Source organism: Alosa pseudoharengus, unplaced genomic scaffold (assembly GCF_046254945.1).
Source record: "Alosa pseudoharengus isolate Yale_2024_CS ecotype anadromous, Long Island Sound unplaced genomic scaffold, YU_APseudo_1.1 YU_APseudo_1.1_scf_3, whole genome shotgun sequence".
In the NCBI taxonomy this organism is placed as follows: domain Eukaryota; kingdom Metazoa; phylum Chordata; class Actinopteri; order Clupeiformes; family Clupeidae; genus Alosa; species Alosa pseudoharengus.
The window spans coordinates 29,630,447-29,657,225 of NW_027468718.1; the positions used below are offsets into that span (position 1 = coordinate 29,630,447).

General features: G+C 41.8%; 1 protein-coding gene across 1 annotated transcript; it reads right to left on the reverse strand.

Moving 5' to 3' along the window:
• Window positions 1-513: 513 nt before the first annotated feature.
• LOC143100590 (glucose-6-phosphatase 2-like) lies at window positions 514-2,061 on the reverse strand. The gene is made up of 5 exons (XM_076263931.1): window positions 1,844-2,061; window positions 1,573-1,682; window positions 1,395-1,500; window positions 1,164-1,285; window positions 514-1,025 (listed from the first exon to the last, which is right to left on the reverse strand). The coding sequence occupies exons 1-5, from the start codon at window positions 2,059-2,061 to the stop codon at window positions 514-516; spliced, it is 1,068 nt and encodes a 355-aa protein (XP_076120046.1).
• Window positions 2,062-26,779: the final 24,718 nt, after the last annotated feature.

Here is a 26,779-nt window from a genome sequence, read left to right on the forward strand (position 1 = left end):
TGCAGCTGATGTGTTTGCAGGTAAGAGTCTTACTACAAATCCATTTCTTTTTACTCAGTAATTCAGTAATGGCTTTATTCTTTACTAATTAGGCCTTTAATTATGCCTCTTCTGAACAAGGATTTTTATTTGGTATATATATATATATTTTTTTTTCATATACACAGACAACTTGATAAGAATATCATACATTTCAGGAATATTTACAAAATACTTGGTGCTTTTTCTAAAGCACTAATCCATAATAGGTTCTGCATACACATATAATACATAAAACAATGAAACTTATTACTGTTAACATTTTATTTTCATTACAAAACAAAGGCTTAGACTAACGTATATGTAAACAACTCCAATAAAATGGTACACAACCTCTGTATGACAACATGGAGTGTATCATCTCAACATCTGATTCCTTGACCAAAAAAAACTCTTTGGGAAAAAAAATCAAACACAAGATGAGACAATGACTTCATACTCTTGAACATCCAGCATATTTACACCTAACCCAGCCTAGTCCAATCTCTTCTCTGAGTCCCCGATCAAGAGGTGGACACAGTACGGGATAAGGGCGACCACGCTGAGTGGCACCACCGCACTCTTGCAGAAGGACAGCGTGTAGAAGAGGACCTCCGTGTGTGTGGGGACCTTTATGAGGTCGTAGAGCTGCAGCGTGGTGAGCGTGGTGGCCACGCAGGTCAGCTTGAAGCGCGTCTTGTAGCTGTTCTTGCCCTTACAGCTCTTCAGGAACATCTGTGAGTTGATGGCCAGGCCGAGGCCGAAGAGGGCACCCAGGTTGCGCACCAGCCCGGCAAACGGCGTGGTGTCCAGGTGGATCCACTCAGGGTTGACGCACCACTTCTTGGCCTTGGAGATGGACCAGAGCAGATCGATGTGGATCAGCTTGAGCAGGAAGTAGAAGCTGAGGGCAAAGGAGAAGAGGAAGAGGCTGGTCTGGAGGTAGACCTTGAAACTGGCTGTGTGGATGGAGGGGATGTGCTCGAACGCCTCTGCCACGAGCATGCCTGATAGGAGAAAGCACATCACCACATAGAAGAAAGCACATCACCACCACACCGCAGTGGAACACAGTTCATTTCCCGTCATTTGTTTTATAGCACTTTATAGCATTTTTTGATGTGATTGTGACCGTTTTAGAGTACCTGCTAAAACCCCAAGTATGACCTGATGGGGGAAATGGGTGGCAATGAATACTCTAGAGACACAGACACTAATCTGAATGACCCAGAATGCAATCCAGAGGAATGACCACACCAGGCGAAATCTATGCATTTGAAAAAAAAAGAAAAAATATACTTCACTGTTGGAACTCTATCTTTTTATCCTATGGTAAAAGGTAACATGAATAGTATAATGGATGCACGTACCTCTGCGATTCTTGGCAGGTTGTGTCACTATGTGGTCTTGTGAAATTGACTGCAGAAGTGATCATTACATACCACACACATGATGAACCCATAGCATGGCCAGAGGGGCTACCTGCAAAACAAAGATGTTGCAAAGTCACGTGGAAGGGTAAGACCTGTTGCAGTATTTGGTGTGTCTAACTACCTGGTCCTGTTTCACAGGTGATGTGGAACTGTTCGAGCTGAGGTAGAGAATGGTTCTGATAGAAATGGGTTTCCTGCACCCACCAGTATGGCCGATGTCCGAACAAAATCCTGAAATTAAACAGCTGTTTAATTAATAACACAGTGTTTATAACAGAAAAGGATATGTAAAAAGTGCATATCAATTCCTTTAAACAGTACCATCTCTACCTACACATTTCCCTTCATTAAAGACTGCTAAGTTTAAGAGTATTTTTGGAGAAAACACATACCATTTGAAAATTAGGTTGAGCCAGTCACCAATGACTGCCACCCAGATCATCTTAGTCCCAACAATCTGACTGAGCTGGAACCAGAGTGGGAAATAAAGCGAGAAGATGTTCCGTGGATCGCCGACGGACGACATGAAGTTGAGGAAGTCATGGTAGTCTTTGTAGTTGCTCTGGAGGTGCTGGATGACCTGCACCCCACTGCTGTGGATGAAGTCCATCGGAGGCTAGCACACGCTCACACGCCTCCCCCCTGCTCACAGACGCTGCCCCATGGATGGTCACGCCAAGTGTTGCCTGTCTTTACCATGGCAGGAGTGATTTTATACTTGGCAGCAGCATGGCAGGTTTATTTAACTGTTTGACATACGTGAGGTGGAAGGGTGGGTGGGGGGGTTGCAGCGCATTAGATGAAACTCAGCATTTTGAGGCAAAGTACATCCACCTGTCTACATGATCATTGTGTGGACATTAGTTTTTCCACAAAACCTTTTATTGGTTAAATATTAGCCCTCTCCTTCCAGCTTGGGACTCTATGTCCAAACAGAAAGTCTGTCCTTTGCCGAACAACAAGTTTACACGCCTCATGTGTTGTACTTAGTTTTTTTTTATAGCTATAAGTGAATGGTCTGCCTTTTATAAATGAAAAAAAAAAACATACCAATTATAGAATATTTAGCTAATACAACTTCCACACTAAGATGGGATACATACATCCTTCTAACCAAATATGAAATAAGCTCCAGCGTTATCCCCACATTAGGCGGATCAATATAGGGTCCAACGTGAAAAAAATTGATACAAAAGGTTTTTATGGATTCTGGTACTGTTGTTTGGCTAAATCTAGTATAATCTGACCTTGGGAAAGGGGTCATTTTCAAGATGGCCACCAAAATGGCAGTCAAGAGGTTAGAACGGCTATATCTCAATTATTCAGCCTACAGGTGTGAACTTGAGATCAAATGATGGACAAATTAAACAAGAATATGATTTGAAATGTAAACATTGAAAAGTTTGGAATGTTATACCTTTTACAGCCATATATTAAAATCAATGTGTTTTACAGTAAGAGCAAATGCAATACAGAATTGCATGGCATGGATGAAGATAAGACATGTCTGGTATTATATCTCATGTAGGCTAGGGTATATGCTTTTAGAAGACATAATAGTTTAGGGTGTTTAATCTGTTTTCCCTGGACAATATAGGACAACATGCTTTACACTAGATTCTCCTATACAGAATAGAGGGCAATGTATTGTAACAACCATGGAGGTATTATAACTGGAGAGAGAGTCCCGCCCCCATTCATTTCAATGGCCCATGCTAGGCTAGCTACTTCAGCCAAAAAAGCATGAAATTGACCGCAGCCATCTTTACGAAAATGGCGTTTCATGAGTGTTCGTTTCAGCACCAGCTATAGAATTAGCCTATTAGATTCCACGTTACAGACGGAGACAACGTAAGGTACAACGGTATGTCGTTGATGAAGATTGGACATTCCCTCAGAGGAAAAGAAGTTGTTCGGGAACGCGCTTCACCTCGTTATAAGCACAACTTCATTTAATTGGTTGGGATAACATTTTGGGAATGGTGGTAAAGTTTGGAAAAGTTTGCCCTGTCTCTGAAGTCCTAGGTTATTTAATGTGATGTTCATATGTGATAATAAACTATGCGAATCAATATTGTGTCACTTTAGGCTTCACAAATAATGATCCCTAAGTACTATATTTGGACAGGTTGTAGGCCTATTAGGCAATAGGCTATCCAACGAAAATGACTATTAATTAAGTAGACATGGTATGTAGGAAACGTGTGAATAGCTGGGATTTTTGCTGCACCCAGTGTGAATTAGCAGCTTGTTAAAGGAACAAGCCACCCAATGTCAGTAGTAATATATGTTCTTACCTTAACTTTCACGAGTTGAGTCATACCTCTCCCGTGTCGGTACGTGCACTCAAACGCTCTGGTGCGCGGCGCGAATGTGTTAGCTATGTGTTGCTATGCTAGCGGGCTCAGACGTAGCCATAGAGGGAGGAAGATAGCAGTAATCAAAAACATCCACGCTTTCCCTACTTAAATACAGTTTTACGAGTAGTTGATAAAAATGTGTAAGGTCACACAACATGAAACGTAGCGATTTTCCAAGCGAATAAACAGGAGAACTACAATGTGTGGCGCAATAGCACTTGGGAGTACTTCGACCTAGCGTAGTAATATTAGTTAACACCTAATTGTAGATCCTACAACCGTGGCGATACAATATACTTTACCAACCCCATTCCCACTTGTGTCATATCGCTGAAATACGACCACTGCATAATGGCTGAAATGTAGGCTACTTGTGCAAAGCAGACACAAACAAATGTAGATGTTGCACCCTTGAAGTAGCCTAATGCACTGGGAGGTTGTCTTCATTAATTGAAACACTATCAAATTTCAGATAAACTCGCTGCTGTCTTTGTTTTCCTCTCTAAAATGTATTGATTTTTTTTCTCGTAACTCAAGTAGTTGGAACTGTATCATCAGAGCCTTATCTACCTCCATATACGGCCCTGTACATCATCATATGCCCCTCCCTCCCCCTCCCCCAATCGCCCCTGCCCGTCCCTCCCCTTAAACACAGAGGTCAAAAATTGACATCATAGGGTTCGTTGAACTTGGCTTGGTACAAGGATTCTAACGATACCTCATTTTGACAATAGGGTCAACGGGTCAAAAATTACGTCCGTGAACACACGTCCAACTTTGGCCTGTTGGTGGCGCTAGAGTGCTCGAGGTGCCGGCATGAAACTTGGTGAAATTGTCCCCAATCAGTGTGCCAAATTGTACACCTTTTTACCAGATGGTTCTATGGGCTGCCATTGACTTCCATAATACACATCAGCAACTACAGGCCAAAATGCATTTAGAGGTCAAAGGTCACCAAATGTATTAAGCGTCCTCCCGATGGGGTCTGAGGAACATGTACTAAGTTTGGTTTTGATACATGAAAGCGTTGCTGAGATATGAGCTCACTTCCTGTTTGGCGGCTTCGCCACAAATTTCGATTGGCTGTTACAGCCGAACGCTTCTGTCAATTGTTCCAGAAAACAATGCACTGATTAGGCATGGTCTGAAGATGGTCTCTGCCAATTTTGGTGAGGATCAGCTGAACTTTGTGACCTGCAAAAACTTGGACTGTTTGGTGTACTATAGCCGATTGTGCTGTCCATTGGAAGACAGTGGGGTACATCAAGATAGGTTCCAGACACAAACTGGTCTCCACCAGCATCAATCTGCTTTAACTCCCCTGATCAACAACAAAACATTAACTTATTATTGCTCATATTCCCATAAGGAAAAAGGTTTGTAAAAAACATACAGGAATCATACCAGTGAATTTGCAGAATTTGACAAAAAGTGTATGGGATTAGAATTCCAGACATCAAACACAGTGTTATTGTATGTACTTTATAAACATGCATACATGAGTTTGACAGCCTTTTTGGGTTGAAATAATCTGTTGACATGTATAGAAATAAATAAGTATGCCCTCAATTGTATTATAAAATAATTTTTATTTGTGGTTAATAATGCTGGTGGGTAAGAGCCAATGGTATACTTTGGTAAGGGCACGTGATACATGAGTATAAAACTGTGCGCAACAATAAACACTTTCTCTTTTGCTGAACTTCCCACAAGTTGTGTGTTGAGTGCAGTTCTTCCGTCAAGTTGATTATAGTTTAGTCTTTCTGAGTATGCACGAGTCTCCCTCGTATGAACTCTAACAACAGGTTATGGGCCCTGAGAGAGATAAACTAAAAGTATACCCAGAGAGATAAACTAAAAGAAAAATCGAAATTAAGTTCCAGGCGTGTTAGCTAACGTGAGCAACGCTTGAAGAACCAAAGATGGCTAGCAGGAGTGAAAGGAGGGCCATGGATAGATCAAGTAGCCGTTGGTCCAGGCTAGTTTTCGACGGGGATGAAAAGAAGTACGAACTGTGGGAAACGAAATTCTTAGGGCATCTAAGATTGCAAGGATTGAAAGATACTATTATGGGGGAACCTACTGATGAAGAAAGCGAATGGGCAGTAGATGGAGTGAGAAACGCCGAGGCATATGCAGAGCTAATACAGTTTCTGGATGATAAGAGTTTATCGCTGATTATGCGAGACGCAGCGGACGATGGTCGGAAAGCATTGCAGATTCTAAGAGACTACTACGCGGGCAAGGGAAAGCCACGAATAGTTAGCCTCTACACCGAGCTGACTTCACTGCAGAAGTCGAATAGCGAAAGCGTCACTGAGTACGTTATTCGCGCAGAGACTGTGATAACAGCATTGAGAAACGCTGGTGAAACATTAAGTGATGGATTGCTGGTAGCTATGGTTTTGAAAGGACTACCTGAATCGTTCAAACCATTTACCATTCACGTTACCCAGAACGATGAGACCATGCCTTTTGCCGAATTTAAAACAAAGTTACGGAGCTATGAAGACACCGAGAAAATGCGTGCTACCGCAACCGACGACAACGTTATGAAGGCGCGAGCACAGCAGAGTTATTCGAGACCGTATGTGGCAAGTGACCGGGGAACCGAGGTGAATGTGGATATCGTGTGCTTCAAGTGTAGGCTGAAAGGACACAAAGCCAGAGCCTGTACACGCAGACAGTGGTGCAGTCATTGTAAGAGCAACACGCATCGGGACATCAACTGCAGAAAGAAACAGCGCAGAGACGACGCGCGGCAAGCTTCTGAGGGGCCAAACAGGGCGTTCCTGGCAAGCGACAGGGAGGAGGAACCAGCCAAGGCCTATCAGCTAGGCCGCGGTGTCAAGGAGAAAGGACTGATGGTGGATACAGGGGCGACTTCACACATCATTACGGATATTGCAAAGTTCAAAAGATTCGACGAAACTTTCCAGTCCGAGACACACTGCGTAGAGTTGGCTGACGGCACGAGGAGCAACGGAATCGCCGAGCACAGAGGAGATGCGGATGTGTGCTTGATCGACAGCGGAGGACGACGCCACAACGCGACGCTGAAGCAAGCGTTGTACATTCCTTCATACCCGCAGGACATCTTTTCTGTGAAGGCCGCTACAGCGAGCGGAGCCACTGTGATCTTCAGGGAGAAGGAAAGTGTGCTACAGGACAGAGACGGTACTGAATTCCACATTCACGAACATAACAGACTTTACTACTTACAGACTGTAAATGGTGAGTGTGATGATCAATGCAATGGGTGTTATGACATGCAGACATGGCACGAGATTTTAGGCCATTGTAATTACGATGATGTGCAAAAATTGCAGAATGTAGTTGATGGCATGACAATTAAGGGAAAGGTGAACAAGTCTGTCTTACGTTGTGATGTGTGCACTCAGGGGAAATTCATTCAGACTAGGAACAGAGAGCCTGATTCAAGAGCCAAGGCAGGTCTACAGTTAGTACACACAGATCTAGCAGGGCCTATAGACCCAGAATCCAGAGATGGGTATAGGTGGGTTGTATCATTCACAGATGATTATTCCAGTGCAGTGTTCGTGTATTTTCTAAAACATAAGAGTGACACAATGCAAGCGACTGAGAAATTTCTAGCTGACACAGCCCCATATGGGAGAATTAAATGTATCAGGTCTGACAATGGTACAGAGTTCATGGGAAGAAATTACCAGGCACTACTCAGCAGAAATGGGATTCGGCACGAGACCTCAGCACCATATTCCCCACACCAAAATGGTACTGCCGAGCGAAATTGGAGAACCTTATTCGACATGGCTAGGTGCATGCTTATTGAGAGTGAGCTACCTAAGGTGTTATGGACCTATGCGGTACAGACTGCAGCTGTAGTGAGGAACAGATGCTTTAATAACCGCACAAAGCAGACACCCTACTTCATGCTGACGGGGAAGCAACCTAATGTCTCTAGGATGCAGAAGTTTGGGTCAGAGTGTTACACTTACAAACAAGACAAAAGAAAGCTTGACTCAAGGTGTGAGAAAGGGATCTTTGTTGGATACGACAAAAATAGTCCAGCTTACATGGTTTACTATCCCAACAGCAGAAAAGTGCAGAGGCACAGATTAGTGAAGTTTGTTCCTAAGACGGGAGTAGAACAACAAACACAGACTGACATGACGCATGATGACGATGACTTTGATATTCAGGAAAGAGCTAACAGAGCCAGACAGGGTACTGATGTTAGTGCAGGACGCACTGAGAACCAAAGTCCAGTAACAGAATCTAAATCGAGCGACCAGACGCAGGATAGTCAGACTGACCAAGAGACTAAGCGATACCCTCCTAGAGAGAGGAAGAAACCAAGCTATCTGACTGAATATGTTACTGATGGTAAGAAAGATCAAGTTCTGGTGAACATAGATTACTGTTAAAGACTGATGTGTAATGTACCCCTAACATTCGGAGAAGCAGTGACCTCAACTGAATCGAAACAATGGGTTAGCGCGATGGACGAGGAGATGCAATCATTGAGGGAGAATGACACGTTTGCCCTGACCAGTTTACCTGAGGGAAAGGCTGCAGTGGGGGGTAGATGGGTGTATACAATTAAGAGTGATTGTAATGGATCAGACAGATACAAGGCACGTTACGTAGCCAAAGGATACAGTCAAAAGATAGGTATCGATTATGAGGAGACATTTTCTCCTACTGCAAATTTGACTAGTATCAGAGTGTTGATGCAAAAAGCAGCACAAGAGAGTTTGATTTTGCATCAGATGGACGTCAAAACGGCCTATCTACATGCACCAATTGATTGCGAGATTTATATAGAGCAGCCAGAAGGGTATGAGATTGAACCCAGTACAAATGAAAAGTTGGTGTACAAGCTGAAGAAGTCACTATTTGGATTGAAACAGTCTGGCAGAAATTGGAATAAGATGTTGCATGAATACCTGATTGAAAATGAGTTCAAAATAAATGAAGCAGACCATTGTGTTTACATAAGGGAAACCGGTAATGAAAAGGTGATCATGATAATATGGGTTGATGATGTGATCATTGCGGCCAGTGATGAAAATGCACTCAAAGTTGTGAAAGAGATGCTCACATCAAAATTCAAAATGAAAGATTTGGGTCAATTGAAAAATTTCCTAGGCATTAATTTTGACCAGTGTGGTGAATGTGTGAAAATGTCACAGAAGAAATATGTGGAAAAATTACTCGAAAGATTTAATATGCAAGACTGTAAGCCTAGAGCCACACCCTGTGAACAAAAGCTGAACTACACTGATGATGCAGAGAAAATTAGTGATGTTAGGAAATACAGAGAAGTGGTGGGTAGTTTAATCTATCTGACTACATGCACTAGACCAGATCTTAGTTTTACAGTTAGCAAACTGTCACAATATTTTGCAGAACCAACAGAAGAGCAATGGGTTACTTTGAAACATGTGATGAGATATCTTAAGGGTACCAGTGACAAGGAATTGTGTTACAGAAAATGTGATACAGATCTGTGGTTACAAGCGTACAGTGATGCAGATTGGGCAGGTGACAAAACAGACAGGAGAAGCACTACAGGTTATTGTGTGAGTCTTAATAAGGATGGACCTCTAGTTTCATGGAAAAGCAAAAAGCAGCCCACTGTTGCTTTGTCTACCTGTGAAGCAGAATACATGGCGTTAGCTGCAACTGTGCAGGAGTGTATGTATCTTGTTCAACTGTTGGAAGGTATTGATGGATGTCAATGCATGCCACCAAAAGTGTACGAGGACAACCAGGGCACAATTGCTTTAGCGAGGAATCCTGTAAATAGACAGAGATGCAAGCATGTTGACATAAAATATCATTTTGTGAGGTCAACTGTGAATGATGGAAAAGTGAGTCTGGAATATTGCCCAACCGATGAAATGATTGCAGATGTAATGACAAAACCTGCAACAAAATTGAAGTTGATGAAGTTTGATAAGTTTATGTTTGGAGAATAAATGTATTGTTTAGCCTAGACGGCACACAGTTGAAATTAATGTTTTCAGTTATTAAGCTAACAATGTGAGTGCAAGTGGGGGTGTTGACATGTATAGAAATAAATAAGTATGCCCTCAATTGTATTATAAAATAATTTTTATTTGTGGTTAATAATGCTGGTGGGTAAGAGCCAATGGTATACTTTAGTAAGGGCACGTGATACATGAGTATAAAACTGTGCGCAACAATAACAGGGTATATGCAGGAATCATAGAGTTGAATTTACTACCTTTTACTACCTTTTTTACTACCTCCACAATATTTTTTACTACCAACACGACATCAAGCAGCAGCCCTTTTTTTTTTGGGGGGGGGGGGGGGTATGCAAAGCACGACTTACTACTTGCTATAAGGTATAAATCATATATACTTATGCTATTATTAGGTACACTAATAATTTCTAATTGTGATCATTAAGTATGATGATTGTCAATGACAATGTTTTTTTGTAGTGTCGAGTTCAGTTTCAGTTGTCCTTACCTTAACCCTAGCCCTTGAGTTATCCTAACCAGCCCTTAGCGAGAATGATAACCTTGGCACAAATTACGCTAAAACACCAAACATGTGTGGTGAAAAATGAAGAACAAACACCACCGACTACCCCCCCCCCCCAAAAAAAAAAACCCAACAACTCCAGTCTAAGGATAGGCCCAGAAATCTATTTCTATGGATATATAAAGCCATTATTATTGGTATGGTATTGTTGTTGCACATTTGACACTAAAGCAGTCCGTGAAAACATGCACATCAGTGGACTGCTTTACTAATGCAAAATTGAAAACTATGATTTCATTGCATTACTCAGCATGGATGCACGATGCTTGCATGATAAATACTTCCCAAAACAACAGTTAGGTAGGTACAATTTGATACAATATAGATTCTTTAAGCCAATGATTTGATTCTTTTCAATACTTCAAAATGTGTAGCAATGCGATTCGATGCGTTACTGGGGTCTGTTGTCGATAGGAAATTATAGATTTTGGCTAGTTTTCATGGATTCAAATGCCAATATTATAGGCTAAATTATAGGCCAAATACTGAACATTGACTGTGGAATCAAGTACGTTACAGAGTTTCTTTTCCCCCCTAAACCCTCCTGTCACTATAGATGCTTTCAAATTTAACATGGTTTTAAAACTCATATGTTGCAGTTTTCTGTCACTGCAATAAAACTAGCCTATTTGGAATATTTTGTAGGCCTGCTGTTCCTTTTATGAGAACAATTTAACTGATCAAGTTTTCATAGGCTATTGAATGATTTAAATCGCCATTAACTAGATTAGCGTGGTTCTTCACGCAGTTGTCATCTAAATGCAGTGTTTTATAGGCTATTCAAAGAATGTCACGTTCATCGCTCAGTTGTGGTGTAGGTCTGTCTTGAGTGATCGCTGTCCCTTTAAATGTCTGGGACTTTAAATAACGGGACTTTTAAACTGCATGCTGTTTTTGTTGATGGACAGTGCCGTCTTTGATTCAGTTTTCTACCGTTTTAATAAATGACACGCGCACTTGCGTGGTTAAAAGTAAGGAATTGTTTTCACTCGTTTTCTTGCAATTCCGTAACATTAGATACTAGGTCTAGGTTACGTTAAAAAAATGTTGTCGGTTACTATGTCAGTGACTAGTTCGAACTTTGTTACTGATGGGCTAGGTGGAATTTTATTGCACGGTTCTGGATGATCACAGTCAGATGGCAGCGCTACCGTCAGCTGAACGAAAGCTTACACTAGTCAAGTCCACAGTTGTTAAAACAGCTGAAGTAGCCTAGTGTAAACTGAGAGAGTTGCCTCCTAACGGAGTGAGTGTAGCCTATATTTTCTTAGCTGCTATCAGAGTGATAGGCTAGCCTAGGCCTACATCTACCGCTCCTTTGCTACATTAACAAATATTATCAGATGAGTGACAGAAGCACCGGACAACAAGCAGGCCCATATGATAAACGCTGCTCTGGTAGCCTGCGGTAGGGCCTAGATGACGTGAAAACGCGAGAGTCCCCGAAAAGCATCCCTGCATCCCCGGCCCCTAAAAAACTCTTCGGATCTGCACGATTCATATAAGTCGCCCAAAGCAACTTGAAGGAGACACCGAAAAGCGCGTTGTTTGTATCCCTGTAAAACAACCGAAAAAGGCGAAAATGTTGTTTGTTGGCGTCGCTGATAGGCTGTCAACCACGGAACTCTACACAGTTTCACTCAGGTCCTGTTAGCACGTATATATTTTTTAATTAGGCAAGATGAAGTTAAAACATGTAGACACAAATATTAAGCAAAACATGTAAACTCGTTATATATTGAGGTGGTGATGAAAAATTTACTACCAAGTCAAATTGCATTTATTACCTTTTACTACCTTTCAAGGGCCTTAATTTTGGTAGATTCTATTTACTACCTTTTACTACCTTTTACTACCGCGCGGACACCCTGAATAAACACTTTCTCTTTTGCTGAACTTCCCACAAGTTGTGTGTTGAGTGCAGTTCTTCCGTCAAGTTGATTATAGTTTAGTCTTTCTGAGTATGCACGAGTCTCCCTCGTATGAACTCTAACAACATAATCAATATGAAATCATACATTATCAATGGTAAAGTTGGTCTTACCAGGTACTTTCACCCAGTTAGCTGCAACCAATTTGTAGACGCTGTTTGTACTGCTGACTTCCCAGATTCCTGCTCAGGCACGTGCAGAGAAGGGGGGCTACAGGGGCTCTAGCACCTGCCCTTTTGCCCCTTTGATGTCCAAGTGCCCTTTTGACAAGACCCGTTTTTTACTTTTTAAAATGTGTAATACTTCCGCTAGTTCCAACGTGAATATTCGCAAAAAATGTCTCATTAATAGTTTGTGAAATTATAAATTTACAAAAATAACTATTTAATGCTGCAGGAGACGTTTGGGAGCACGGTAAGGTCACTTGGCACTTAGCCTATCTGAACATGCAATAGTATTCAGACATTCAGACATATAACATAGTAACCTAAACATATTCTGTTTAGGTTACTATGTTATAGTAGCTTAGGTTAGTAGACCTAGTTCATAAAACAGAGTAGGCAAACCTTTTCTAAATCGTCATAAGCCGACGACATAGGCTACTGTAGTTGTTTAACTAACCCAACTCCACACGTCGTTCTCTGTTTACAGTAGGCTACATTTCACTCAGTGGCCACACGCACAGCACGTGAATCTGCAAGACACCAGCTTGCTAATGGTGGTAGTTCACTGTGAACATTAAAATTATAGCCTGACAAGCCAGACTAGGCAATAACATATTTGCTGCCGCTAGGGTGCGTCTAGATTTCTAGGCTATTAAAATTAGCTTTGAATGTAATCAATAAGATGTAGCCTTATAGCCTATGATCTCTGTGTAGACAATAGCCTAATGAAAACTGAAAAGACATGTCTGTGCCCTGGCTACAGTAGGCCTACAGTACTTGCACTCCTATTGAATTTTCAGAACCAAGGAGAGAAATGAGAAAAATGTGTTACAGCTCTGTCTGCTATTTACACTCATTCTTCTTGATACATAATGAATAAATATGAAAATGTATAAAATGTTTATCAGTAAATTAGAGTACTTTGCACATTGCTAAACCATATAATAGCCTGTCCCACCATCATCATTGAAATAGCATAATGCTAGAATTTAAAGGACAAGTTCGGTATTTTACACTTAAAGCCCTGTTTTCAGATAGTTTATGATTAAATAAAATGTTTAAGATTGAAATTTGGACACATGCTGCTGTCCTGAGAATTTTCGGTTTCTGTGGTAGCGCCCCCCCTCCTCCACAACGCTGCATAGGTGCACTGGAACAATCCTTCCTAAAACGCATTAAACTTTCGTTTACAAAGACGTGAAACTCACCGAGTGGTCAGGGGTGTTCGCTGATATGCTCACACAAAAATCGCTGCAAAAGATTCTTTCCAACAGGTGTTTTACCATGCGTTGTAAAACTGTGGAGCTATTTTTCCAAACGCCGTACATTCTTCCGTTGAGAGCTTGAATAATAGACACTCCAGCCCAGTTGGTGGCGATAATGCACCTTACACCGTCTTACAAATTACAAGCAAACCACTGGCATTTCATTGAATACACAGAAGCAGATCGCTGTCTTGAAGTATTTTGCAACAGACAGCTAAAAATGAGGCGATTTTGTGCAGTTCCGAATTGTGGGAAAATTCATAGCAAAAAAAGTTCTTCCTTTCAACGATCCAGAAAGGCTAAAGTTGTGGCTGGAATTTCTGGGGTTGGATGTGAGCACACCTGTTGAGAATCTGCAGAAAACTGATCACCGTGTCTCTGCGGTCTGCATTTTACTGAACTTCGGCGGTTCCCACATTACCTCAAATTTCCTCAAGCAAAGGTCCGGAGCATCATAATGTTTAACGTGCGTGTTTAGGCTATGTATATGTACAGTATGTATGTATAATATTAGGATGGCTGGATGGAGCCTAGTTGTAGATAGATAGATAGATAGATACTTTATTGATCCCCAAGGGGAAATTCAAGAAATAGAAGAGTGTAAGCCTAGGCCTAATGTTTAATGTGAAATAAAATAAGTAGCCTAAAAGGCAACATTCGAAATGAGGAGAAATAAGGCAAGATAAGAGTAGCCTAATTGGGGAGAAAAACTTGAGTAGCTTTGGCTATTTTTAAGATCTTAACGTGAACTTAAAATAAAATTTGAGCTGAGACAAGGATGGATATTCCACAGCTGGTTCCTTGAACCCATTAATCAGCAAGTTTAATTTATTTTTTTTAGTTTTTTTTATGTTGACCCGAAATCCCTGTAACCCAGGAATATCACGTTGTTGGGCAGTGAATGCATGTAGGCTTAACTAGATTGTGGTGGATCAATCATATTGCCTTCTTAAATCGTAAAATATTCTGTGGTCTCAGTTCACTGTTGAATGGGCCTAGCTATGCTTGCTCAAAATATATGCTTTGTCTAGTAGAGGTGCTTCAAATTGGCGCTTAAAATTGCCTGTCTCAGAATATAGAAGAGGTCCAGGGCAATTCCGCGCAAAACTGTCACATCCATATTTAGTTGGCGTTACGGACGTGACAGTTTTGCGTGGTATTGCCCCCGTATCGTTATATAAAGCTCTCTTCTCGCTCTCTAGCTTTCTCCTCTTTGAGCAATTGATGATTTGAAAATAACTTACTTATCGTTAAATTCACAGATTTCACTGGCTGAGTAGCAGCAAGCGAAATGATGGTTCCTGAAGCTCCTGAAGTAAATGCTGTTATCCTAACCAATTTGGTGATGGCTGTTCTAGGGGGTACGCGAGATGAAAAGGGCTATGGCGGAATTTAAAATTTTTTGTCCATTTTTTAAATCTTTTGTAATTAATTCATGAATAAATACATAATTTCGAATCAGGTCATAATGATATGGAAACATGAAACTAAAGGATATCATTTATAAACTCTGTATGTGTTCATCAAAAAAAGGGCAGCTTATTACACATGACGCCTGGAATAGCTAATAGAATGCGTTACTTTTGAATGCGTTGGATGGTCCGTGGGGGGAAAGTTTTGCGGATATAACAGGTTTTTGAAAACAACAAAAACAGATAGGAGGGAAGGAGCAAAGCTAGGAGTTATTTCAGATGGGCAAGAAAGGTAACATTAAGGTAGGCTTTACATTTAACAAACTAAAGGTAGCCTAAGTTTAGCCTTTCTAGGCTGTATAGCCTAATGTTGTCCAAACGAATACATCCTTGTCATGCGTTGTTGTAGGCCTATTATAAGATATTGTATGTGGATGTAGTTAGGCTACTATGCAGGCTAATTTTCATAACTTTTTAACTGACCAAATGCACGCACCTTAAACCGGGAAACGGAAAAATATTGTCAACGCGCGGTGGATTTTATAGAATGCGTTACGTTTTTATGTGTTGGATGGTGGGGGCACGCGAGCCGAGTCGGGATGTAGGCGGTGGTACGCGGGGGGGGGGAAATCCAAGCATGGTTGGACGTGACAATAATTTGGATAGCGTAGTAGCCTACGATACTGTGACTGCATAAGACTACAGAAAGAATACAAACAACTCCATATCCGTTTCCAGCGGATTAATACCGTACCTCACAGCACATCCAATACAAGTCAATGGAGTTGGACAAAAACTACGATAAAACCTGTTGGAAAGAATCTTTTGCAGCGATTTTTGTGTGAGCATATCAGTGAACACCCCTGACCACTCGGTGAGTTTCACGTCTTTGTAAACGAAAGTTTAATGCGTTTTAGGAAGGATTGTTCCAGTGCACCTATGCAGCGTTGTGGAGGAGGAGGGGGGGGGGGGGGGGCGCTACCAAAGAAACCGAAAATTCTCAGGACAGCAGCATGTGTCCAAATGTCAATCTTAAACGTTCTATTTAATCATAAACTATCTGAAAACAGGGCTTTAAGTGTAAAATACCGAACTTATCCTTTAAATGCAAAAAAAAAAAAAAATGTCCAGCTCAGGTTCAGATGATTAAAGCTTTATAGGCTAGGGAATGTTTTATTTTGATATCATTTGCATGTAGCCTATGTATTCTCTATTGGGTTGTAATCAAAATTAAGTTTTAAATAAAGTTAACATGTTTTCTGAAAATTTTGTTCCATGTGCCCTTTTTTTAAATTTGAGCCCCTGCCCCTTAAAAGGTCTCTGCACGCCCCTGTTCCTGCTGGACCCACAGTGACGTGCTTCAGTCTGCCTTCGAGTTCTGTCCATGACGATCCATACAGTGTGTAGATTTAATCATTTTTGTTCACCCCAAATACCTGTCCAATACCTGCATCAATCTGCACCAGGCTACCAGAGACTTGTCGACAATTATATGCTGCAAGAAAAAATAAAAACACTTCAGGCTGGGTAGTTAGGTAGAGCTGAGTCAGGTGGGCAGAACAGGGAAAGATAGAAAACGCGCTCTGGATTAGGAAACAGATGAACGTACCCACAAATGAAGTCAACAGACAGTGGGATGAACTTACCATTGCATGCAGTCAGCAGGCAGTGCAGGGCAAAGAGAAGTGTTGCAATGCGTAGATACATGGCTGAGTTGTTGAGAAGGTTGTCCTCTCTGGGGACACAGGTTCATTAGCAGCCTTTTATAGACCTTTTGCAGACATGTGACCAAATCACATGACCACGTTGTGTTGAACGGCAAAAACACAGCGATTTATCAGAACTGGAGATGTGCCAGATGTGCCATGATATTTGACAACTATTATTTGCTATCTGTCATTGATTAAGATGAGTCACCTTGAAGGTGCAAGGTACTGTCAGTGTTGCCACAGTTACCTTGAAAAAGTAATCTGATTACTGATTACTCTAAAAAGTAACTTAGTTACTTTACTGATTACTTGATTTTAAAAGTAACTATGTTAGATTACAAGTTACTTTATTAGTTACTTTCAGCAGCTGCCGACAACACCCCCAACGCCTCAACATAAAAATGATAACCGGTTTTGCCAATACTCACTATACTGGAAGTGCATTTTAACAGCAATGTATAGCAGACATCCCAACCTAACCTCCTTAGATACTGAAATTCAGATGTTTGTTCAATAATGTCTAAGTACACCAAATAAGGAAGGCCTATTGATAGAAATTGTTATAGTAAAATATGTAGATTTTTTTTCATGTAGCCTTGGCAACTAGCCATCTTGTAGCCTATAGGCCTGAGTAATATGCAAATGAAATTACACTTGTTAAACTCACCTCAACAAGTCTTTTGCAATCATTTAACCCGCCGTGAGCAATGCTAAAGTTGCTGTTACAAACAGTGCAGTGTGCAAGATTATCATTATGTTTTAATCTTTTGAGACAATTGGGTGCACTTTTGTGTAGTCTGATGTGAAATGGGTCTTAAATCTTCCTTTTTGAGGGGCACTGACGCTGCCATGACGCTTCTGTTCCTAGATACACTGACTGAACTGATTAATTATGTTTGGGAGAAAAGAGATATAAGCACTTACACTGAAAACGGATTGGTTGATTTAGCAAAACAGACCAGGATGCTCTCTGTCTTGGATGCGCTTCAGTCAGAAACGCACCACTCCTCTCTCTCTCCCTCTCCTTTGTGTGCGCATTAAGCTATGCACACGCGATTTGAAGCAAAGATTCTATCTTTGATTTGAAGTCCGGTCTGGCTTGCGTGCTCTTGTTCGCTCTAGGTTCCGGGAGATTTTATGTAATTTGCGGGCGTCAGGAAGCCGCTATCAATATGTGGGAGACTCCCAAAAGTTCGGGAGACTTGGGATGTCTAGCTAGACAGCACTTTGTCGCCAGCACAGAATGTACAATGTACCTTAATGTTGTCATGTTTAGCTGACACAAACTCAAAGTAATGACTGATGAAATGTGCATCTCTCTCTCTCTCCCTCCATTGTTGTTTTCGTTTGTGTCGCTGCACGTGAATTGTCCTCATGCTGAAAACGTGAGCATAGCCTACATGACATTAATCCCCAAGACAAGAAGAAAGCAAAGAATATATCTTTTTATTAAGGAAAATGACAAAAATAGTAACGCACAGTAACTTAGATAAGTAACTTTAATCTGATTACTGGTTTGTAAATAGTAGCGCGTTAGATTACTCGTTACTGAAAAAAGTGGTAAAAATAGACTAACGCGTTACTAAGTAACGCGTTACTGGCATCACTGGGTACTGTACACCCAAAGTTGCTCTGAGGACAGTGGCCCTTGTAATATAGTTGACATATGAAAGTCGCTTGGGACAGAAGCATCTGCTAAATGAATGTAAATGTGATATCGCTTCCAGTAATTTAATGCTAATTTACAGGCTTCAGTGAGTGCAACCAACTCCTCAGCTTGAGCAGATTATTGTTGTGGCAAGAGGCCACCAGATAGGAGTGTGGCGTGAGCTGACACTTCTGCATAACCTACTGCATGTTTGCCTGTGGCTGCGTCTCTGGAAGCAAAGCCATCAGCGAACAGTACCAGTTCAGCATTTAGCAGCGATGTATGAGCAACACTAAGAGAACAAACATGATTAAGTTTGGCTACACTTTCATGTGGCTCACCATCCTCTGCTGTGGGCAGGGGCGGATCCTCATGGGCAAAGGGGCAACAGCCCAGGGCGGCAAAAAATCGGGAGTATTTGTTAGCTTTCATTTACGCCAGTCGGTTTTCTATTGCTCATTTGCACGTCAAGTCAATCATATGTCACCGTGTGGGGAAGAGGGCGCCCTATATAGCTCTCAAGCACAGAAGTTGAGAAGGGAAAGGAGGAGGGGGCAGTGGATTTACCTCTGGACAACATACTACACCCTACTAGAGTGGGGGAGTGCACAACTAACGCAATTATAGGTTAAAGTCGGTTACACTATGAATTCCCAGCTAACACTTAACGTTGCAGCAACATTGCCAGAAAGTTGTCATTTGGTCACCGCAACGTTACTTAAGTCCCGCCCTCCATACAAGTGAATGGCAGAGGCCAGGGTAGTAAATCCGGCCAATTCATAGTCAACGGCATATTGAACACTCGGATCCAGCGCCAGTCGGCTCTGACCATGCGCTGGATCCAAAACTGGAAATGACACATGGACCAACGTTGATTTCTATTGGATATTCTGTAAAAACAGTGTCGTCCTCCAGTTCAGAGGGTGGCAATAATGCACATACCTTGCTTGCCACATAACAAGAAAAAGAAAAAGTTGCTCGGGAACGCACGTGGAGTCCGAGTGGAGTCCCGCACTGAGTAACGTTTGGCTGTAGCCGCCGGATAGGTACCCGCCCACCAACATGTATGCGCATGAGAGCTCGTGCCCAACACGGACTTTCATGCACGGAGCTGGTTCCAAATGCTCCATGCGGCGCCATACTTGAAAATGGCGTATGCTAACATGCCGAAGCTAATCTGCACGCTCTTGACCCCCTGGGTAAAAGTACACCTGTCTTTGCAATCAGGAGACAGTGTCAATTGGTTTTGGGCCTGCTGTGGGAGCAGGGCCTTTATTCTCTCCTCTCATTTGTAGCCACCTTGATGCATCATGGGAAAACGGTGGTATTTGGGCAAACCTTTATGGGTTATGTTTTGGATTAGCATCAACCATCAACTAAAATAAAAAACCTGAATGTTGTACAAGAACCACGGCCTACAGGAATCGGAGTACGAGCAGGGAGCGCGAGGATGCCGCAAGTATGTGACCACTCTCTGATTCTCCTGCCAAGTTGACACAGTTCGACAGCGGTGTATCAGCAAGGTCAACACTGGGAGAACAAACATGCCTGAATTTGGCCACACAGTCACAATCTTCCAGCTGTGGAGAGAAGACTAGCAGGGTTAAAGCGTAACTCTTGCCAAAATGCAACCTAGGATCTTTTTGTGAATGTACCCGAGTCAAACTTTCGTTTAAAAGCATGATCGCATCAAAATCGCTATTTTTAAAACACTAAGTGCCGCCATCTTGCCAGTCAAGAAATGCGTTGTCCAAAACTTTTCTTTTTAGTAAACTCTGTGTACACAAACAGTGTTCTCAATGCTCGAGTTCATGTGTAGAGACACTGGTGATACTTTGATCAAAGTTTCATGTTGTGTCGAGCCTTTTTAGATAGATAGATAGATAGATAGATAGATAGATAGATACTTTATTGAAGGGGAAATTCAAGGTCTCAGTAGCATATCACACACAACATGCACTTACAGCAGAAATGGTAAATATAAGTATAAACATATAACAAAACACCACTGTACAATAGAGACAGTAGAAGATAAGAAAACTAACAAAACTAAATACTAAATATACTATATAAATTAAATAAAAAAATCCACAGTGTGCTTGAGGGTGATCAAGCATGAGACGCTTGCAGTGACAGGGCCGGGACTGGCCTGTAGTTCTGTGTGCATGGTAAGGTGCTCAAGAGAGTGAGTGTCATGGTGAAGGTGCAAAAAGTAGTCCAACAGTGCAACAGTGCAATAATAAGGTCTAGAGACCAGCATAAATAATATGGACAAATAAGAGAGTAAAGTATAATGTAGACAAGGTAATATAAAAAAAAGTATGTCAGTGCAAGAATAGGTTGAGGTAATAGGGTTACAGCCAGTCAGTATTGTAGCAGAAGCCATTGGTCATGTGTGCTAATATAGCATGAACAACAGTGTAGCAGTAAAAACAGTAGTAAAAAAACATTAGGCTGTGAACAGTAGTAAAACAGTAGTGGGCAGTCAGTACTCAAACGTGGAGAGGGTGGAGAGGCAGACAGACAGTCTGAGTCTTTCTCTCCTCTTCCCTTTAGTGAAGCATTGAACAGTTCAATGGCCCTGGGGACAAATGACTTCCTCAGCCCTTCAGTTGTGCATGGCAGTGAGCGAAGTCTCCAGCTGATCAAGTTTTTTGCTTTTTAATAGTGCTGTGGAGTGGATGACATTCATTGTCCAAGTTTCAGTTTGCTCAGGGTCCTTTTATCTGATATTGAAGTGATGCACTCCAGTTCGGCTCCCGCGACAGAGCCAGCTTTCCTTACTAGCCTGTCTAGTCGCCCAGCATCCTTCTTCTTTGTGCTTCCTCCCCAGCATACCACAGCATAGAAGAGGCAACAACAGATTGGTAAAACATCCTGAGGAGCTTACTGCAGACATTGAAGGACCGCAGCCTCCTCAGGAAGTACAGCCTGCTCTGCCCTTTCTTGTAGAGTGCTTCAGTATTTGCTGACCAGTCCAGTTTATTGTCCAGTTGTAAGCCCAGATACTTGTAGGTATTAACCACCTCCACATTGACCCCATCAATGGAGACTGGTAGCAGAGCGGGCTTAGACCTGTGGAAATCCACCACCATCTCCTTGGTCTTCGAAGTGTTGAGTTGGAGGTGGTTGAGTTTGCACCACTGCACAAAGTTCTCCACCAGGCTTCTGTATTCATCCTCCTGCCCATCCCTAACACACCCCACAATTGCAGTATCATCCGAAAACTTCTGCATGTGGCATGACTCAGTATTGTAGCAGAAGTCAAAATAGTAGTGCCCCTACGACTCCCATTCAAAAGGCCATTTGACCCGAAAACGACAATATGGTCAAGCTTAAAAGTGGCGCTTCCGATGTAATTATGATTTTAAACGAAGGGTTGACTCGGGTACATTCACAAAAAGACCCTAGTTTGCATTTTGGTGAGAGTTACGCTTTAAGAACATTGCATCGTTTTACAGTGATATTAGGCATGTCTAGCAATACTGTGTGGTAACGAGATACAGTACCATGCTGGTGAGAAGTGCAGTGGTCGAGAAATAAGTAATGCAGAAAGTGTTGTATGTGTGTTATAGAGGAAGGGCAAGTCTGGACCAAGTTGGAAAGGGACAAGTGGTCTGGCATTTCTGTTGGTGGACACTTCAGCGATCAAGGTGCATAGGACTTCATGTGAAAGAGCTATCTTCTTGGCTGATATAACTTTGGACACTTGGTTCTCTCATCACCTTATCAAATACTAGGTCCTTGCTGGTTCCAAAGAAACGACATGTACCGCAAAGCAGTACAAAATATGATCACCGCTCAGTCCTGCACATTCTCTCCGCAAAAATAAATCACGTTTGTCAATTTGTCACCATCTCCTACTCCATCCCTTACTCTTGTGCGTGTGGGTGTGTTTGTGCATGCGTACGTGTTTATGTGTGTGTGTGTGCATGCATGTGCTTGTGTGCGTGCCTGTGTTTGTGTGCCTGTGTGTGTGTGTTCGCTTGTGAGTTGGTGTGTGTGTGTGTGTGTGTGTTTATTTGTGTGTGTGCTTGTGCCTGCTTGCCTGCATGTGTGTGTGTTTTAATGTGTGTGTGTGTGTGTGTGTGTTTATGTGTGTGTGGGTGTGTTTGTGCATGCGTGCGTGTTTGTGTTTATATGTGTGTGTGCGTGTGTGTGCTTGTGTGCGTGCCTGTGTGTGTATGCGTATGCGTGTGAGTCTGTGTGTGTGTGTGTGTGTTTATTTGTGTGTGTGTGTGTGTGCCTGCTTGCCTGCATGTGTGTGTTTTTTATGTGTATGTGTGTGTGTGTGTTTATGTGTGTGTGGGTGTGTTTGTGCATGCGTGTTTGTGTGTGTGTGTGCGTGCGTACGTGTGCTTGTATGCGTGCCTACAGTATGTGTGTATGCGTGTGAGTCTGTGTGTGCGTGCCTGTGTGTGTGTGCATGTGCGTGCGTGCGTACATATGCCTGTATGTCCTCTGTCTGTGTATGTGTGAGCATGTGCGTGTGTGTTTATGCGTGTGTGTGTGTTTATGTGGGTGTATGTGTGCATGCGTGCGTGTGTGTGAATGTATGCATACCTGTGTGTGTGTGTGTGTGTGTGTGTGTGTGTGTACCTGCATATGTGTGCATGTATCTTTATGTGTGTGCTTGCGTGTGTTCATGAGTGCATGCGTGTGTGCATGCATAGTGTACAGTCACTAAATGTACACATATATTAATTTATTGTATGGTCCCCCATGAACGGAATTCTACGAAACTTGGCATGCATTTAGAGGGTGTCATAATGATCCTACACTTCAAATTCTGTGCAGTTTTGAACCTGTCAGCCAAAGATACAGGTCTACGATTACAATGCCTCATTTTTGAACTAGGTGGCGCTATACATCCAATGAGTGGATATGGGGTTGGTTGACATGGCCTCTGGAGGCCAACATACAAAAACACCGGGTCAGAAAACCGTGTCCAGCCATCTACACGCCAGTTGGTGTACAGCAGGGGTCTCCAACTTTTTCTCCTCCGAGAGCTACTTTGACAAAATGGACATGGCTGAGAGCTTTTATGTTAGGTAGCATGCCATGTATTCACATAGCTGATCGCCACCCAAAACCGCTGAAAGATTTGTATGCTTTTTAAAGGTTCCTTTCAACTCATTTACCTTTTTTCTTTGTAGACTGTGAATTTGATTTCACTGGAATTGTAACATGTTTCCATATTCAGATGTCACTGGTGCATTAGGAGCTTTGCAGGGAAACAGCTGCATCGTCCTGGGTGGCCTCATATCTCTCCTGTAGCGCCAAGATTCCTCGGCCGAAGAGCCCTCCAGGAGACACCAGGGCATCAAGGAGGGGGGGCCACTCCCTGTCTGGGAGGTCCGACTACATGAGCCATAGTTGCCAGGACAGAGAAACCAGAGAGAGATAGAGAGAGCAAGAGGAGAGACGAGAAAGATGAAGAGAGTGGTGGAGAGAGAAAGGGGAGAAAGGAGTGATGAGATAGGGGAGAGGTTGGGCAGAAACCCCTGTGAGGGCTGAAGTACCCATATTTAGCCACATGGTGGAAGCATACACACATAGTTTTAGCTGGAACAATATCCTGGCTACTATTACCAGTTAATATATTTCCCACAGTAGAATCCGCATTTGAAAGCCAGGTCATGTATAGGCTGCCAGTTGTAGTTGCCAGTTTGTGTGGCTAGTTATTTTGCCTATAGAGTCTGCATAATGAAAAAGCTTCATATGTCCCTTTGTATGTCCCTATTAAACTGTTTTACACTGGCCTTTTTTGGGTTATGCATTAACCCTGATGACTTGTCTGCCAGTGCCACCACAAAGTGAAATAGCCTATTCTTTGACACTCTCACATGCGTGTCAGATAACCCCCTTTCGGTTTCAGCCAATCAAACGACAGTGTTTTTTTTACTGTCGACCTGACTTGGTCCTCGTCCTGAATTGGTCCAAACACCACAAAGTTTTGAGTTCGCTAAAATATTGGTAGGGAAAATTTTGTCATCTCAAAATATTGATGCGTCCCCATCTAAACCTACACCCATACTTGGCACCAGAGGGAGCTATAGTAACTCAAATGTGAACATTTTCAGTCACTGGACTAGTAGTTTATGACATTCAATTACAAATGCTTTATAATTTCAGGATAAATTAACTTGAATAACACAAGTCTATAACCCATCACAGTTCTAGACCAAATGGGCAGTGCAGGTAAAACAATACTGTGTATTAACACCCCTCTTTCACCACCAATGATGAAATGCAGAGATGTTGCTACAAAATCCTCAAAGCATGTTAATGGAATAGAATGCATGCATGCTGTGTCACAGGCCTATGCAGAGTGACTTTGACTTAGGTACTTATTGATAAATGGTATGAGTAAAAAGTCAGATTGTCTGTTTCTGGTTTTTGTAATTAAAATGGTTCAACCTAATGTTTCGTTATAGTAACTATGACAACATGTGTCTGAACTGGAACAGCATGATTTGAATACACTTTGACCTAGGCTACTTTGTAGTAGTTTACATTAGTTAAACCCATTTTTTAAACAATTAGGGATCCCTTCAAAAGTTGATTATGGGACTAGTAGAACACCTTCCTGATTTCTGGGAACGCATCCTTTATAGCTTTCAAATACAATTTTAAGACTTTAAGAGGGTTGAGGAAGGTCCATGTTATAGTCACTGTACCCACATCATAACAGTGCTTTGGTTAATTTTACAGACCAGCATGTAAAATAAGCTCGTTAAAATAAGCTACTGGCCTGTTTCATTCATCAAAACACAACAGCTGTGAGACAGAAGTCAGAATTTTCAGTTGTAAATTATTAATTTATCTCTCTCATTGTCTATTTGTCTGTCATTGTAAATCACTTAACAGTGATTTAAGATGCTCCATCATGAATAATTAATGGGTATAGTAGCTTCCTGAAAGGGTTCAGGGTCTATTGATTGATTTAGTTGAAGCATTAGAGTTTGGGTCGAAGGACTACAGAAAATTAGCAACCAGGATTTACCAGAACAAAGGCCAATTGCTGTCTTAGACTTGTAACCCACCATGGGCACACCAGGGAGGAATGATTGAGAATAGAATAGTCAGAATACTATCATACAGGTAGTAGGAATATCGTATTGATATCGACTGGTAGAATTTCTTCCCATGATAAGAATTTGTCATATCACTATATTAATGATACAGTTGATGACTTGTTTTGCAAGCATGACTGAGTGTGGAGTTCAAACTGAGACAAGGAAGAAGAGTTCATGCTGATGATGGTCAGCATCAAGTTTTATTATTTTTTTGCGTTCGCACCATTCGGAAGACAATGAGCTAACATGACTTGTGGCTGAGAAAACAGTAGTATTAATTTCATTATCGCCAAGAATACCATGTGTGATCTAGTTCTAAGTCTAATGCCCATCCCCAACAGATAGTAAATGCATCTGATTAGAAATAAATAAATAATGAGAGTGTCTATGAGTAACCAATACACAATTATGTTTGAACAGCAAAAATAATCCATGCATATCATTCAGCGCTTAATTCGGGAGCAGTGCACAAGTAAATGGCTCTGCATGTTTTCTTTATAACACGTCTCTGTCAGGGAAACAAATGTCTTCATCAAGTTAACATTCAACCCGTTTGCAGTTCCCCCAACACGGCGACCCTGGGGAGCACCTAGGCATCCACTTTCAATAGCACACACTACAGGGGGAATGCCTCCATCACTGGCCTGTCAGGTGAGTATGGGCAACGTTTATAGCAAGTGACTCCACCAGCTCATTAAAGCCACACTGGAGAGCTGTAGGGAGCATAACGGATCGTTGGAATAACACTAGCCTCACTCAGAGAGCCTGGGGAGTGAGACCCGACTTTTCAAACACAATCAGATTGGACTACAAGACATGAAGGCTAGAGTTGCCCTCAAGGTCTTGAATGTTTTTAAACTTCTCAAATGGATGTGAATTGAGAGTGCGCTGTCTGAGTGTAATTCAGTATAATAAATGGAAATGATTTCAGGCTGCAATATTATACCAAGACAAAAGTGGGTGGCACGAAACAGTGATATCACATGATGTCACTATAAAAGAAAACGATACCAATAAGCCGTCCACAGTAAATTCACGTTTAATGATATTCACTTGGGTTAATCATTGCTTGTGCCAGACATATACAAAAAAAGCAAAAATAAATTAAACTAAAGGTTTTTAAAAAGTGAAAACCAAAATAAATAAGTCATTCAGTCAGCCAGTGTGGAAAAGCGTCTCTCAGGTGCTTTGAGTATGCA